Raw genomic sequence first — 16,887 nt, 5'->3', positions numbered from 1 at the left:
CAAGCATGACAGGTGCCATTGCTTGGGAGGTGTGCACGGCAGCGCTGCAGGATACACTCCCGAAGTCCCACCAAGCACCGATGACAGGGGAACACTCCAACAGCAAAGTTCATGCCACGTCAGCCATACCCAGCCACTCAGACAAGCAAATGGCAACAATATAGTGCGGCAACTCATTCACACCACTGGAGAGCAACACTCGTGCACACACATACTGATTCTCTCACACATATCATAAGAGGGCTGTAGGCGTTCACCCACCTGGGTTCGCCCACAAATACACAAACATCACAGAGAGGTGAGAACATTCTGAAGGACTGTTGAATGTCTTTGATGATCGAGACAGGTGTTGGGTGGTTGGGTCGAGTAGGTATGAGTGAGAGAGTGGAAAGTGGTTCGGTGAAGAGAGAAGAGGTGGTGAAAGTCTTGCGTGAGATAGACTGTGGCAAGGCGGATGGAGTGAATGGTACTGTAGTTGAATTTCTTAATAAAAGTGGATGACTGTGTTGTTAATTGGTTAGATTTTCAATGTATGCATGGATCATAGTGAGGTGCCTGAGGATTGGAGAAATGAATGTATAGTGCCACTGTATAAAGACAAGGGGGATAAAGGTGAGTGTTCAAACTACAGAGGCATAAGTTTGTTCAGTATACTTGGCTAGGTGTATGGGAGAGCTGTAACTGAGAGCGTGAAGGCATCTGCAGAACATCAGATTGAGGAAGAACACTGTTTTTTGGTAAGGTAGAGTGTGTATGTGTGCGAATAGGAGGAGAGGAGAGGGAATGGTTACAAGAGAAGATGGGTCTGCGGCAGGGGTGTGATATATCATGGTTGTAAACTTAATTCGTTTATGGATGAGGTGGTGAGGGAGGTAAATGCAAGGGTCTTGCAGAGAGGGACGAGGGAACCTAGGAAGTGAACAGTTGTTTGTTGATGACACAGAACTGGTTGCAGATTCGAATGATAAACTGTATATGTTGAGTCTGGGAGAGCGTGCGAAAGGAGAAAGTGGAGAATAAATGTGATTAAAGCAAGGGTCATAAGTTCAGCAGAGGAAAGACAAGTTATTTGGAGTGTGAGTTTAAACGCACAGAACTTGGAGCAATTGGACTGATTTTGAAACCTGGGAATAAAAATAGCAGCGAACGGAACCATGGAAGCTAAAATATGCTATACGGTGGGCGAAGGAACGAACGTCCTGGGTGCAATGAGGAACGTGTTGGGGGGAGAGGTGAGGACAGAAATGGGTATGTTTGATGGTGTTGCGTGGATGCTAGGCGTAGACCCAATATGAAACAGTACGGAAGAGAGTAAAGATGCTAGATACGAAATATATGAGGAAAATATGCGATGCAAGGAGAGTTAATCGGGTAAGATGTCACAGGGAAAGAGAGAGATGAGATGAGATAGCATGAGGAGTATGTATGAGAAAGCTGTCGAAATCGTTCGGACATATGGAGAGGATGACTAAGGGGGTATGACGTTGTGGAGGGAACAAGAAAAAAGTAAGATCCCGAAGAAGTGGAGTGACTGAGTGCAAGAGGCTGTGAGTGTTCTGGGCTTGAACATGTAAGGAATAGGGCGAAGTGGGGCAACGTGATATACATTGGGCGACGTGCTGTGAATGAACTGAACCAGGGCACATGAAGCGGTCAGGCGAAACAACGGGAAGATCTCTAGACCCTGGCTGTGGACAGAGGGCTCTGCCTCCGGTGCATTATACAAGACAGCTAGAGATTCAGTGTGAGCGAATGAGGCCATTTCTTTGTCTACTCCTGGCGCTATCTTGCTAAACCGGGAAACGGCGAGTAAGAACAAGAGAAAAACAGTATATATATATATATATATATATATATATATATATATATATATATATATATATATATAAAGATCCGTTTAATAGGGTTCCTACATCTTCCAGGCTGTGCCCCTGCATGCTGGAGCAGAGGAAAGTGGGCTCCGTTACCCCTGGATGACGATAATATAGCCTCGTCAAAGATGAATTCCCGCTCACAGTGTTACCACTTACGGGTGGAGCTCAGGAACACCTCTCCCTCTCTACACACACCATCACCATCAATAGCAGCAGCAGCAGCAGCAGGACATTACAGACGGGTGGAAAGGCTGGCCTCACTGGCGAGTGGAGGGGCTGGCCTCACTGGCGGGTGGAGGGGCTGGCCTCACTGGCGAGTGGAGGGGCTGGCCTCACTGGCGGGTGGAGGGGCTGGCCTCACTGGCGGGAGGAGGGGCTGGCCTCACTGGCGAGTGGAGGGGCTGGCCTCACTGGCGGGTGGAGGGGCTGGCTTCACTGGCGGGTGGAGGGGCTGGCCTCACTGGCGGGTGGAGGGGCTGGCCTCACTGGCGGGTGGACGGGCTGGCCTCACTGGCGGGTGGAGGGGCTGGCCTCACTGGCGGGTGGAGGGGCTGGCCGGGAAGTGTCGGGCAGAGTTTCCTCAACATCCAATACAGGTCAAAAATATCTTCCCGCCACCACTTAAAACTTTACGCGCGAAGACATAAGTTCACACAACTCTCCCCAGGAGGCGAAACTCCCAAGTTGTAGGACGATTATATATGGCGGGAGGAGGCGACACCCTCTCTATACCCTCATATTTCCCAAAGTTGAGGGGAGAAAAATAATAATGTTGAGGTCGTCACAAAAGGAATTTGTTGATGTGTTATATAACGTTGTGCCTCGCTATCTTTTATGATACCAGAGATTTCCAATATATATATATATATATATATATATATATATATATATATATATGCATTGAGTATAGCTATAATAAACGACAGTAGGAGAGTCAGTAAGTCAGGATATGAGAGAGGCAGGAGGAAGGTAGTAATAACTGCATCCAGAAATAATCCCAACCAGATCCTGACAAAGTCCTAGTGAGATGTTGCCTGGCAGGTGGAGGATGAGGTTGTCTCCCCTGTACCGCCCACACCCGTGACGCCGTCACTCACATAGTCACAAACTACCAGGTTTTGAGGACAGCCCATGGCAACACACTAACTGGGAATCATTTTTCTAATACAGTTCTAAAGAAAAGTGATATGCAAACCTTAAAGGCGAGTTATGTAGGACTTCTGAAATATCATTGTTGACGGAAAGTCTGGGGTCGTTAAGGAATACATAAATACTAATTTATAACATCAAACAAATATCATTCGTAAATCATATACTATACTGGAACTTCCCATAAGTTCTGTCTGTATGTTGCTATGAAATACCATGTCAATCTTAGTTCTATTGCGAAGCCCAAGATACGTAGCTGTGTTCAATTTCACATTTTCATTAAGAAGTGTGAAATTCTATTCTTGGAAACGGACAGATACATACACGCAGGATGTCAGTGTCAAGCCCTACCACTGCTGGCCTCAACACCTCTCATGTCAACATCTCACAAGTTACCTTCAAAACGCATTCGAGTTGTGGGCCGAGGCGGCCCTCGTGAAGGTCGAATTAACTTCTTAACACATTCCTACAGGAACTGACGCTAAAAGTTGCTCAATGCATGTAAAGCATGTTTCCCGTGCAGCTGGTATGTATGCCAGTACCATACATGTCTTTCAAGAAATATCGTTCAAACAGGCACAGACTTACAACGAAATGAACTGGAAACAACAAACAACTTGTATAGCCTTCTTGACTTGGAGAAAATATCAACAAAGAAAACAGTTAAAGTTATTATGAATGGGAACGTGAGAGTTATTGTTAATGGATATGTGAGCGCTATTGTTAATGGGGTCGTGAGAGTTATTGCAAATGGGGAAGCGAGATACTGATAATGGGGACGTGTGTTATTGTTAATAGGGACGTGAGTTATTGTTCATGGGGACACGAGTTATAGTTAATGGGGACATAAGAGTTATCGTTAATGGGGACGTGAGTTATTGTTTATGGAGACGTGAAAGATATTGTTAATGGAGACGTGAGATTTATTGTTCATAGGGACGTGAGAAACACACATAACTTGCCTGCAAGATGTCGACCCTGTGTCAGCCCAGTGACTGTGAGGGAAGTGTGGGCAAAGTGGACCAGCTGCTGCTGCTGGCTGGAGTTGTGGGCGTCTCCTGTTACAAGGGTGGAGTTCTCCTCAGCATGACCCACACCAGAGGCCAGCTCCTCCACATCCCGGGGCCTGCGTGACAGTGTGTGGGGAAACAGTCAAGACTTCGGATGTAATCTTCTTAAAATATTCGAGAGATGTTTGATACATGATACCCTCAGGCTGGCAACGTCACAAATCTCACCTTTCCCCCAATGTCTTCCTTAACGCACCTACAGGAATACAGAGGCTCCTGACGGAGAAGGAGCCCCACACTCACCCTCTGCCAGGGATACAACTTTCACATCCATGACCCAGGTCATGCTACATACACAAAACATCTCATGAAGGATTCGTTCATCCTGACTGATATTTCTGGTCAAGGTTTTTTTCAAATAATCTAAAATTTTACTCTCATAAAACAGTTGTTAAAACACACTGGTTGTCGGAAATTTCATCCACAATTACTTTACAGATTCACTTCATACTACGGCAAATTGCTCGGCTTCCCTATATAATGATGATGTTACTGTAAACAAAAAGGAATAAAGACATCATTACAGAGGAAGAAAAAACACAGAAAACATTTTTTTTTTCACTCCTGGGACATTGTCTGAGGCCGCCTTGTAAGGTGACTGGCGAGGGACGAACAAGTGGAGGCAAGTATATTATCAGTGACATTCTAACCGCTGCAGGAAGCTAGATAGGAGAGGCTACGGAAACATCTCCTCACGACAACCTACAAAGCAGCTTCAACCATCCCCGTAGCTTCAGAGGCTACAGTGATGCTAGACTGGGTCAAACACCGCTTCGCTGATCACTGTATCAAAATGGGATTTGATCCTTTAGACATATCGAAAGACAAGCAGCTATTGCTTGCAACATTATAGAGTACTCACTGTTACGTAAGACTGATCTCAGTAAACATATCTTTGGTCACAAACCTTTAGATCTGTACGCTACAGTGGCCCCTGAACCCACACAACACAACATACACAAGACAATATCAACGACAAGTATTGGATAACTATCAATGCTTCACCTATCCTTACCAGTTGTAGTCGTGGGCAGGTTTAAGGCGGCAGCAGGTGCCCCTGGTGCAGGCGTGGAGGCAAGCGCTGTAGGAGGGGTGGTTGTTGGAGTTGCCGCCGCAGCCAGAGAAGGTGAAGGAGAGGCAGGTGCCCTCCCTCGGGCTGTAGTACCATCGCTGGGACGTGTTCTGCCTCGCCCCTGGCGAACACCTCCCTGCTCACAGACGGACAGAAGGCGGAGTCAAGAAAACTGTTCATCATTCAACATCTACTCAGTCACTTATCAAACAAGTCAAGTAGTTAGTAACTAATCTGCTAACGAGAGTCATTAACCCACCACAAACACAGCTAACCAATCAAGCTACAGTCGTCCAAATAACCAAGATCAAAGCAGGACGCCCTCTGGCTTCTGGTGGGCAACCGAGAGATAAAGATAAGATACCTAACCCGTCGGTTAGGTGAGAGAGAGAGAGAGAGAGAGAGAGAGAGAGAGAGAGAGAGAGAGAGAGAGAGAGAGAGAGAGAGAGAGAGAGAGATTGTCCTAAGGGACAGCTGAGGGAGATATCAACTGTACCTGCCATATTACTTACCTTTGCATTTAAATCACCCATCACTAATACCCGGTCTCGTGCATCAAAACTACTGACACTCAGCTGCTACCAAAACACTTGCCTCTCATGATCTTCTCATGACCAGGTACATAAGTACCAATAATCACCCATCTCTCGCTATGCACTTTCAGTGTAGCCTATATCAATCTAGAATTAAATCTCTCACACTACCACACACTCCCATAACTCCTGCATCAGTAGTGCTGCTCCTTCCTCAGCTTTTGTCCTCTCACTAACCCCCGACTTTACTCCCGAGACATTTCCAACCAATTGTTCCCTTTTATCCTTGAGCATTGTTTCAATCAGAGCCAGAACATCCAGGTTTCTCTCCTCAAACATACTACCTATCTCTCCTTTCTTCTCATCGTGGTTACATCCACACACATTCAGACAACCCAATCTGAGTCTTCGAGGAGGATGAGCACTCCCCGCGGCTCCTTCTGTTTCATCTCTTAGAAATTGAAATACAAGAAGGGGAGGGTTTCCAGCCTCGCTCCCATCCCCTTTAGTCGCCCTCTTCGACACGCGGGGAGTACGGAGGCAGACTTCTCTCTCCCCCACTCAGAGATACAATACCGTCACGCAGAACGAGGTAAGCAGCAGCGGCGGTAACCTCACAAGGTGTTTGACGCCGGGAGTACTTACCTAAGGCTGGAGGGAGGAAGCAGTTGGGCGGGGCGCGTGTGGCGCAGCGCCTCCCGCGGTGGCTGGGGTCACACAGGCACTGGTAGGAGCCACGTCGCCCACGTCCGAACACCAGGCACTGACCACCGTTCATACAGGGAGAGCTGGCGCACGGGTCTGCAGGAGGAACACATAGGAATTACTCCACGACCAGTCCACGATCTGGTGGGAAGCTTCATATCTCTCCATATGTCCACTTCCAGGAGACCTCAAGGTGCAATCTGCTTCATGTACCTCACTGAAGCATGTGGATGGTCGGTTAAGCGAGAGAGATATAAGATTATTCCTAGAAGACGGTGGTACTGAGAACTACCTTCATCATATGGGGAGTGCCAGGCGATGTCACATCGACCACAGGTGTTGACTGTGGGGCTGCTGGTGATGGTGGCACCGTCGGCTGTGATGTTACTGAGGAGGTTGACGTGTTGCGTGAGCTGGGCCACAATCTGGTCACCACACGGGGCCCGCGGACCCCGACACCCGCACCACCAGGCTATCCACTCACTCCGCACGCCCATGCCCTCCAGACCCTGCCAGAGGAGGCCTGGGTCAAGTGTGGGCATATATCTGTGGGCACAACCTCACAGACATAATAATCATGGAAACAAGAATAAAGGAAAATCGTAAATGAAAGTCGTGAATGACTTAACGCTGTGAGTACGACATTTCGACCTCTTCAGTACGATGACCTACCCTTCAGTACGATTTCAGTCATCGTACTCGAGGGGTAAAGTTGTTGTACTCTGTAGTTTTAAAAGTGTAATTCACTAGTAACCTCATAAATGAGCAGGTTGCGTTATCTTGCCGGTCACAACAAGGTTACCTTCTAATTCTCGCTGGGTCTCCTTGATCTATTTTTCTGAACCATTATTTTCCTGTACCTTTAATTAAGCGAGACGCGTGGCTTCGCTTGCCACTCCCTCGCCGCCACTACAGGTAAACCGATTCTCTTTAAAAACAACAAAAACCACACACAAGTGGTCACTTTCCCGCACAAAACACGAGGGCATAACAAGGCCCGTAATGAGGTCTGGGTGGCTGCTAACACGGAAAAAGATTTTTTTTCACACACCTGAAGACGAGGCCAACGTACCTGTATACGGCGGGGTGCAGGAACAGCAGTAGTGGCGGTGGTAGGTGCAGTAGTAGCGTCAGCAGGAACAGCAGCAGAAGAGGCAGGATGTGAGCCAGCAGGAGCAGCGACAGCAGGTGTTGGGGTCGTGACCACATAGGAAGCCGCTCCATCTCCCTCCCGCCACGTCAGGCCACGCCAGGACATCATTCTCTCCTCCAATTCCTCTTGAAGCGACCTGGAGCCACCGTCACCGTGTGTTTCAGGTCCTGAAGACCTCTCCTCCGGGTCAAGTTTCAGGAGCTCCAGGAATTCCTGGTGACAGACACTGTACTTAAGAGGGCGTCCTAGCAACTCGTGTTGCGCCGCTGGACAAGAAACTTTGGTTAACTTAGCATCAGTTCAGACCTGAGTCTTGTCAAGTTACAGCTGAATAATCTAACAGACAATGTATGTGTTTCTGAAAGAATATAATAGTTTCACAAGCTAATCATATAACAAAGACAAATTTTCTTGCTGGTATCCTAATGCAGATATATTTCCTTCCCTTTATTAACCCATTTCAAGCATCGTAAAGCATCGTCTACTGTGTGTGACCTGGTCCCACAAGCAGTCATCCCACCGTATCTTACATCCTCTGTGTAGCAAACACATCGTCCCCAGTCAGACACTTACAACCACCTTCCCTGCTCCCTAACGCCTCACCCTAGGCTGTCCGGACAAGGCATCCAGTAAAGAAGCCGACACCCTGGCCAGTTCACCGGCTGCGACTGCTTCAGGAGGTTCCTCACAATCACCAGCCCACGAGAACCTCTCGTAGGTGCCACAGCTCCAGTCCGGGACCCACGCCTCCAACAGAGTGACGCTGATGGAAGCAAGAAGAGAAGCCTATGTTACTATCAGTGTTGGTCAACCATAAGTCCAGTGGGAATTTGAAAAGGGCATGGCCGGTGGAATGTATGTTCCTATAGATGGCTGGGGCCGAGGGGAATGTGACCACCAGAGATGGCTGGGGCTGAGGGGAATGTGACCACCAGAGATGGCTGGGGCTGAGGGGAATGAGACTACCACAGATGGCTGGGGCCGAGGGGAATGAGACCACAACAAATGGCTGAGGCTGAGGAGAATGAGACAACCACAGATGACTGGGGCCGAGGGGAATGTGACCACCACAGATGGCTGGGGCTGAGGGGAATGAGACTACCACAGATGGCTGGGATTGAGGGGAATGAGACCACCACAGATGGCGGAGGCCGAGGGGAATGAGACCAACACAGATGGCTGGGGCCGAGGGGAATGAGACCACCACAGATGGCTAGGGCCGAGGGGAATGAGACCACCACAGATGGCTGGGGCCGAGGGGAATGAGACCACCACAGATGGCTGGGGCTGAGGGGAATGAGACCACCACAGATGGCTGGGGCCGAGGGGAATGTGACCACCACAGATGGCTGGGGCTGAGGGGAATGTGACCACCACAGATGGCTGGGTATACAGTACCGCTGCCACGTTGTCGGGTACACTGTCTATGTGGCTGAGCCATATCGCAGACAGTTATCCTTATTACCCCTGGTAATGATGAATGTTTCCATTCATGCATGATAAAGAGGATATATGTGTCAGAGGTGAAGGGAACAAGAAGTGGGAGACCAAATTAGAGATGGAAGGATGGAGTGAAAAAAATTCTGAGCGATCGGGACCTGAACATACAGGAGGGTGAGAGGCGTGTACGGAATAACATGAATTGGAACAATGTGATATACCAGGGTCGATGTGGTGTCAATGTGAAACGTCTGGGTTAAACCATGGAAAGGTTTGTGGGGCCTAAATGTGGATAGGAAGCTGTAGTTTCGGTGCATTACACATGAGAGCTAAAGACTGAGTGCGAACGAAGGTGGCCTTTTTTGTCTATTTTCCTGGCGCTACCTCGCTGAAGCAGGGGATAGCGATGCTGTTTCCTGTAGGGCGGGGTAGCGCCAGGAACGGATGAAGGTAAACAAATATGAATATGTACATGTGTCTATATATATATATATATATATATATACATATATATATATATATATATATATATATATATATATATATATATATATATATATATATTTTTTTTTTTTTTTTGCTTTGTCGCTGTTTCCCGCGTTTGCGAGGTAGCGCAAGGAAACAGACGAAAGAAATGGCCCAACCCACCCCCATACACATGTATATACATACGTCCACACACGCAAATATACATACCTACACAGCTTTCCATGGTTTACCCCAGACGCTTCACATGCCTTGATTCAATCCACTGACAGCACGTCAACCCCGGTATACCACATCGCTCCAATTCACTCTATTCCTTGCCCTCCTTTCACCCTCCTGCATGTTCAGGCCCCGATCACACAAAATCTTTTTCACTCCATCTTTCCACCTCCAATTTGGTCTCCCTCTTCTCCTCGTTCCCTCCACCTCCGACACATATATCCTCTTGGTCAATCTTTCCTCACTCATTCTCTCCATGTGCCCAAACCATTTCAAAACACCCTCTTCTGCTCTCTCAACCACGCTCTTTTTATTTCCACACATCTCTCTTACCCTTACGTTACTTACTCGATCAAACCACCTCACACCACACATTGTCCTCAAACATCTCATTTCCAGCACATCCATCCTCCTGCGAACAACTCTATCCATAGCCCACGCCTCGCAACCATACAACATTGTTGGAACCACTATTCCTTCAAACATACCCATCTTTGCTTTCCGAGATAATGTTCTCGACTTCCACACATTCTTCAAGGCTCCCAGAATTTTCGCCCCCTCCCCCACCCTATGATCCACTTCCGCTTCCATGGTTCCATCCGCTGCCAGATCCACTCCCAGACATCTAAAACACTTCACTTCCTCCAGTTTTTCTCCATTCAAACTCACCTCCCAATTGACTTGACCCTCAACCCTACTGTACCTAATAACCTTGCTCTTATTCACATTTACTCTTAACTTTCTTCTTTCACACACTTTACCAAACTCAGTCACCAGCTTCTGCAGTTTCTCACGTGAATCAGCCACCAGCGCTGTATCATCAGGATAGACGCGTTGGAGAAGGTGAGATCTGATTGTGTATCCATTCATGGCGCTGCCATATCTTTTATCGGGAAGAGCAAACACAGACGGAATCAACAAGGAACCAGATGGTAGCCAGTGTTGCCATATCTGTCTAACCTGTACCACAGTTCAGTGCTATTGACGTATAGTTGTTATTTGATATATTGACAATAACTTGCAAGTAAGCATACAGTAGACAATATCACTAGAGCCTCTATAAAGTGGAAGGATAGTCATGTGGCAACCCCGCGCAGGCCACGCAGAGGGAGGGGGGGGAATGCCAATTATTGGTAATCTTGTAAGATTGTTTAACTAGTAAGGAGCAAATCATACTGAAATAATAAAAGAATGATGTAAGGAATTAACACGTAAAAATAACCCGTGCCATGTATCACGAGTGTAACTGTAGGTTAATCACAGAGATAAAATTGTTTCCATATAGGATTAAGCCAAGTGCAAACGTTTACTATTTACGGTGCTCAAAGAAGAACATACAGTTATACAACATCAAATAATGACATCAAGTACAATAGATCGAGTGTGGAGAGGTGACATAGTGAGGTGATTGACCAGGGAAACTAAGATATTCGCCTTGGTAACCCAACGTGATTCCGGGTCATGCAATACACAGACGAGACTCAGTGAGTACCCTATCTCCCTAAAGACACCCAGCCCGGGGTCAAGCAGCTGTTTGGATAGAGAAGCTGTAGGGTACTAGTCAGGGGCCCAGCTGGGGAGAGTCTTAAGGACATGCCTGTGGCGTGCTTGACCCAGCAGAAGCGGTACGGCGTCTCTCTATGAAACGCAAGCACGGACCGACCTAACGTGGAGGAAGAGGTTCCATCGCTAGGCCACGGACACTCTAACGCCCAGAGACCCGGGTGCATCAAGTTACCCACAATCCCGCTAAAACCATGTGTCAAAAAGTGTTCCACGCTCAAGTGAACTTGTAGCACCAGAGAACAAGAAGTCCTTTGCAACTGTCAATGAGGATGTTTAGTTACTATTAGCATTAATGTTAGGATGCATGCCACATTCTGATACTGTAAGTAGCCATAGATATCTAAGTAGATGTGTTAGGATGCATGCCACATTATTTCTGATACTGTTAAGTAGCCTTACATGTTAAAATATCCCAGTGACCGCGCACACAGAAACATGTCACTGTCATGGTATGTGGACTCATGTCATTTCACTTAGGCATTAAATGTAAGAAGTTTATTGACTTTCCTTAGCCCACAGGAAAGCGAGTAGTCAAAGTATGCTTGGCAGTCCACTGGCCTAGTTGGGTCGTTGATGTCTTAATCAAGAGGTTTTACCTAAACCATGGCTATGAATCCAAATGGTAATCTCACTTGAACAGGGAAGATACAAGAATGAGATAGAAGACGTAGATTAGTCAGCTGATATACAAGGAAGAAACATTGTTAAGACGCCATTGGTAAACAACCATTACCGGATGGCGGTGTTCAGGTTGGTGCGTTCGGGTCATAAAATTTTCATTATGTGGACAAGAAAGGGAAATGTTTACAAGTTTTGCCTATGATAAAGCTATCCAATTTCTATAGAATTTCACTAATATTAATAATTCTTTGTGTACATGATAACAGAAGATTCAGCGAAATTTATCGTGGTTAAGGAGTTAATCAATAATTGAACTGGCATTACTCAAGTCAATACAATGGTCATAATTTCTCAAGTCAATACAATGGTCATAATTTCTAACATGATTAAACAAAGCACTTGATTCTCGTCCTGTTCTTATACTATATTTATATTATCTAAGTCTAACATATAGATCCTTTCTAGTCTGCCCAATAGAAAACGTGTTACAGTGTTTACATGATACTCTGTCAACACAGCCCGTAGATTTTTCTGGTGAGTTTTTGATCAAGATATTCTTTATACCATTGTTATTGCTGAAGGCTACATTTATATTAAAGGATTTCGGCAACCTGGGAAGTAAATAAAATCATTACCAAAAGGGAGAACTAAAAGATTCTTGGTATCAAGGGGAGGTTTGGGTTCAACTCTATAAAATGATTTCTTTGCCAACTCAAAGGGTTTATCAATTAAAGATCTAGCATACTTTAGCATGGATCCAACAGAATATATCTTCTCAAACTCATCATCAATAGATTCTGGTGGGCACATACACTGCCTTACTTGTATCGGCCAACCTGGATATCACTTACTTGAAGGGTCTCAGCAGGAGGTGGCGGGCGTACGTGGGGGGCTGTGTGTGTTGCTCCTGCCACCGTGCAAACAGCTGGTCCACGAAGGCCGCCAGGAGGAAGAACACCGGATCCATCGGGCCGTCTGTAACAGAACACATCCTCACTACCTCAGAGACGTCTTACGGTACACCCCCAAGCTTCTATTAACGAACTAAGTGTAACCAGAATGTTATATACATTATGTTCCTTGAAAAAAAAAAAAAGTAAATCAATACATTGCAACGCCATTCAAAAACCTGCATCATCAGTGCCAGGCATTGAAGTTTCGTTTCAGACCTTCAGCAACCATTAAAATGAATATTGAGGTTAGACCCAGTATGTGAGGGAGGGGGAGAGTGTACCACCCCACATCAGTAGATGGCTCAGCTCACCTAGGGAGGCCAGGGTGCCCCCAGCGCTGCTCACCACCCGGGACACCTCCTGCCACAGAGCCTCCGCCATGGGCTCGAAGTCGTGGTGACGTAAGGCCAGCACCAGGTCCGCCACCGTGCCCACCTGACGGAGGAAGCCAGCAGCGTCAGTAACCCGGTAAAGAAAAAATGTATATATTTTTCAAGAGTTCACCTCCATGACCGCCATCGCAACTAATGAGGTTTGGAGGGAAAAATCTAATGACCTCGCCACATGATGGTTCCAGGAAAATTAAAAAGTTTTCCAGGGCGCACCTCCTCCTCCTCCTTTTTCATCGATTTCATATAATGAAAGAGTCTGGCGATAGTGTTCCACGACACGGGACGCTGCAGGTTAGAAAAGGTCCCGGGCGTTCTATGTCATCAGGTCAGGACACGTGACTGGATGATTCAAAAGCGGTGTCTGGCAACTTCGTCCAGGGTAACAGGCGAGCCAGATGAGGAATGAAGAAAATATATGTATTGGAAAATATCAAACACCTATCAGAAATGCAATTCATGGCCACATGGTCACTGAAAGAAATGAGAAGCCATACAAACACTGACTCGGTGCAATGGTGTAAAGTATAATTAAATATAAAAAGAGAAAATCATAACGTGAAATAAATCTTTACTTAAGAAAATATTGCCTGGTAAAAAAACACTCTGGAGACTCGTTTCTCGAACGTGTGTTGTTGTTACACCTGACACCACTAGTCCTAGTGAAGGTACAACATTACACCTAACTAAACATACATCAGAACTTATGATCACTAACATTACACTTAACTAAACATACATCAGAACTTATGATCTCGATCACGTGAACTTCACAGTAAAGGAGGTCAACGCAGGGGGAGAAGGAGGTTTGGCAGGAAGCGAGGAGTTGATAGCGGAGTGTGTGTGTTTTCGTCTCCCTCCAGCCATGATCATGTGTCCCTCGTCCACCTGCCATCGTCGGTCTCACTCAGCACCCATGTCCGTACCATGCATTGGCAACTGTGTTATCAACATACTGTGGAGTACTACACGTATATGTTGGCCACATTAGTGTTGGCAATACTGTCGGCGACGACGCTGCCTCCCACTACACATTATCAGTGTTGTGAATACTGCTAGGATGACGACGTTGCCTCGCACTACACATTTATCAGAGCTGTGAATGCTGCTAGGATGACGACGTGCCTCCCACTACACATTATCAGTGCTGTGAATACTGCTAGGATGACGACGTTGCCTCCCACTACACATTTATCAGAGCTGTGAATGCTGCTAGGATGACGACGTTGCCTCCCACTACACATTTATCAGAGCTGTGAATACTGCTAGGATGACGACGTGCCTCCCACTACACATTATCAGTGCTGTGAATACTGCTAGGATGACGACGTTGCCTCCCACTACACATTTATCAGAGCTGTGAATGCTGCTAGGATGACGACGTTGCCTCCCACTACACATTTATCAGAGCTGTGAATACTGCTAGGATGACGACGTGCCTCCCACTACACATTTATCAGAGCTGTGAATGCTGCTAGGATGACGACGTTGCCTCCCACTACACATTATCAGTGCTGTGAATACTGCTAGGATGACGACGTGCCTCCCACTACACATTTATCAGAGCTGTGAATGCTGCTAGGATGACGACGTGCCTCCCACTACACATTATCAGTGCTGTGAATACTGCTAGGATGACGACGTTGCCTCCCACTACACATTTATCAGAGCTGTGAATACTGCTGGGATGACATCCTCACTCACGTATTACCACGCTCACTGGCTGGTGTGGATCGTGCGATTATGACACCTCTCCCTGCCAACAGTGTTGACTTCTTTTACGCAAAATGTTCCAAACATTGTCTTGTGTTGGTGTGGCCCCGCCATCAGGCGTCTAAACCACCACCCGCCAATTTGTGTTTATCTCTTCCATTAACAATCGCCCCCTACCATACCGACTCTTCTTCCTTAATTTGATTTCAAAACTGGATCCTCTTCGCTCCTGATGACCTACCTCCCTCCCTGTCTTCCTCCCGGACTCCCTGCTTACTGTCCTCTCTACCAACCCATCTACCATACACGTCGACCATCTACACACACACACACACAGTTCCCACATTACCAGCCACACTAGGCTCGTTAGGTGGTTCATAAGACGGGCATGATTAATCACTTCCTTAATTCTTTGCCTAATCACCTCATTAAGGGCAAATGGAGGTTAAGCTGGGTTATGAGTAACAGCTGATACACTGTTATTGTGGGTATTACACACTGGAGACAGTAAACATGCCTGAGCCTTCTGCACGTTTACTGAAGCTTCTTCGTCCTTGGCGGACTCTCGTTGAGTCAGATGAGCAAATTTCTTGTCAATGTCGTTTTTCGAAATAATAATAATAATAATAATAATAATAATAATAATAATAATAATATTAATTAAAAAGTTAAACAATATTTTCATATTTCACAATCGTTACGTCACATAATATCTTAGGTACAACTACGTTGTGGTACTTTTCATCTAATAGCGGAAAATGATAGCAATAATGAAGAGAATGTATTAAATATTAGCATTACAAGATTGCCAACATTCCCGACGTGTCCCAGAAATAGGACAAGAGTTGCCGACAGTGTTGCCACCAACAACGACCGACCCTTCAATAATCCCAGTACGTTATCAGTATACTGGGTTTATTCGCTTCGTATATCTAGGAATCAGGTACGTGATTCGTTCCGTTGGTACCTCGATGGATATCCTTATATCCGAACAGTGTCTTATTACCTTCACTGTGGATTCCTGAACACAGAATCAGACGCAGCAACCCTGCTATCAAATACAGGTGTGTGTGTGTGTGTGTGTGTGTGTAATTACCAATTTGTATTGTGCGCGGCTGGAGGGTCCAAAGTGATGTGGACCCATCTCAGAAACTTTCCCTACAGTGTACAAATCCTTAAACTTGAAGAAGCTGTTAACATACAGTTTCATCACTCAGTGCATTTCATTCAACCACAGAATCAAATTTACTTACGTCTTTTAAAACAAGCTTTTTGCTTAATTTCATACTATTGCTTCTATTGGTTACATGTCGAAGAAATTTTCACTTCGGATTAAAAAAAAAAAAAAGGTTTAAAAACTATACTATACTGTCCTTCCCCGCTCGTTTGCCTTTTAATTGGTAGCTGGCTGTCCTGCCGTCTACATCCCCACAATGCATCTTTTAACGTAACGACCTGTCTCTGTCCTCCATACCCTTCCCTCTATACTGTGAGCTGAAGGGTACACGTGTACATATATTATTTCATTGTAAATTTCAGATCCTTCCACAACGCTGACCAAAATCATGGCTGCAGAGTTCTGTTTTCCACGTACAGTTCCAGCAGATGTTCCTCAGTTGTGTGTTTTGTGTAGTTTCCACGACCATATCTCCTCACTGGGTATGGATTCCTCTACGATCTTTTACTTTCCTGTTTGACCACATGTTTAATTCAAACAGTTTCCAGGTTAATGATGACGGATCGCCCCCTTTGATTCTAGTGTGTTCAGACATAATAATACGGAAACATTTCCCGTATACAGTCCACGAATTTGAGTCTTCATGACTTTCTATCTTCATGAGAATCTAAATTCTTATAGCTAATATCTATATCATGTGTGAGGAGTGTACGTCTCAATGAGCGAAGTACACACACTCTCCTAAATGATCCTTCATCGTTATCCTT

General features: G+C 46.0%; 1 protein-coding gene across 1 annotated transcript in view; it reads right to left on the bottom strand.

Annotated features, from left to right (window-relative positions):
- Nucleotides 1-3,953: 3,953 nt before the first annotated feature.
- Nucleotides 3,954-16,887, bottom strand: part of LOC139750048 (uncharacterized) — a 49,574-nt gene continuing 36,640 nt past the window's right edge. Inside the window, exons 12-19 of the mRNA XM_071664386.1 lie at nt 13,153-13,276; nt 12,740-12,863; nt 8,160-8,319; nt 7,476-7,769; nt 6,696-6,912; nt 6,344-6,499; nt 5,109-5,301; nt 3,954-4,149 (exon numbers count right to left, since the gene is read on the bottom strand). Coding sequence (XP_071520487.1) covers nt 3,954-4,149; nt 5,109-5,301; nt 6,344-6,499; nt 6,696-6,912; nt 7,476-7,769; nt 8,160-8,319; nt 12,740-12,863; nt 13,153-13,276 — 1,464 coding nt within the window. The remainder of the gene's footprint in view (nt 4,150-5,108; nt 5,302-6,343; nt 6,500-6,695; nt 6,913-7,475; nt 7,770-8,159; nt 8,320-12,739; nt 12,864-13,152; nt 13,277-16,887) is intronic.

Source organism: Panulirus ornatus, chromosome 9 (assembly GCF_036320965.1).
Source record: "Panulirus ornatus isolate Po-2019 chromosome 9, ASM3632096v1, whole genome shotgun sequence".
In the NCBI taxonomy this organism is placed as follows: domain Eukaryota; kingdom Metazoa; phylum Arthropoda; class Malacostraca; order Decapoda; family Palinuridae; genus Panulirus; species Panulirus ornatus.
This window is presented reverse-complemented; position numbering and strand designations above follow the sequence as displayed.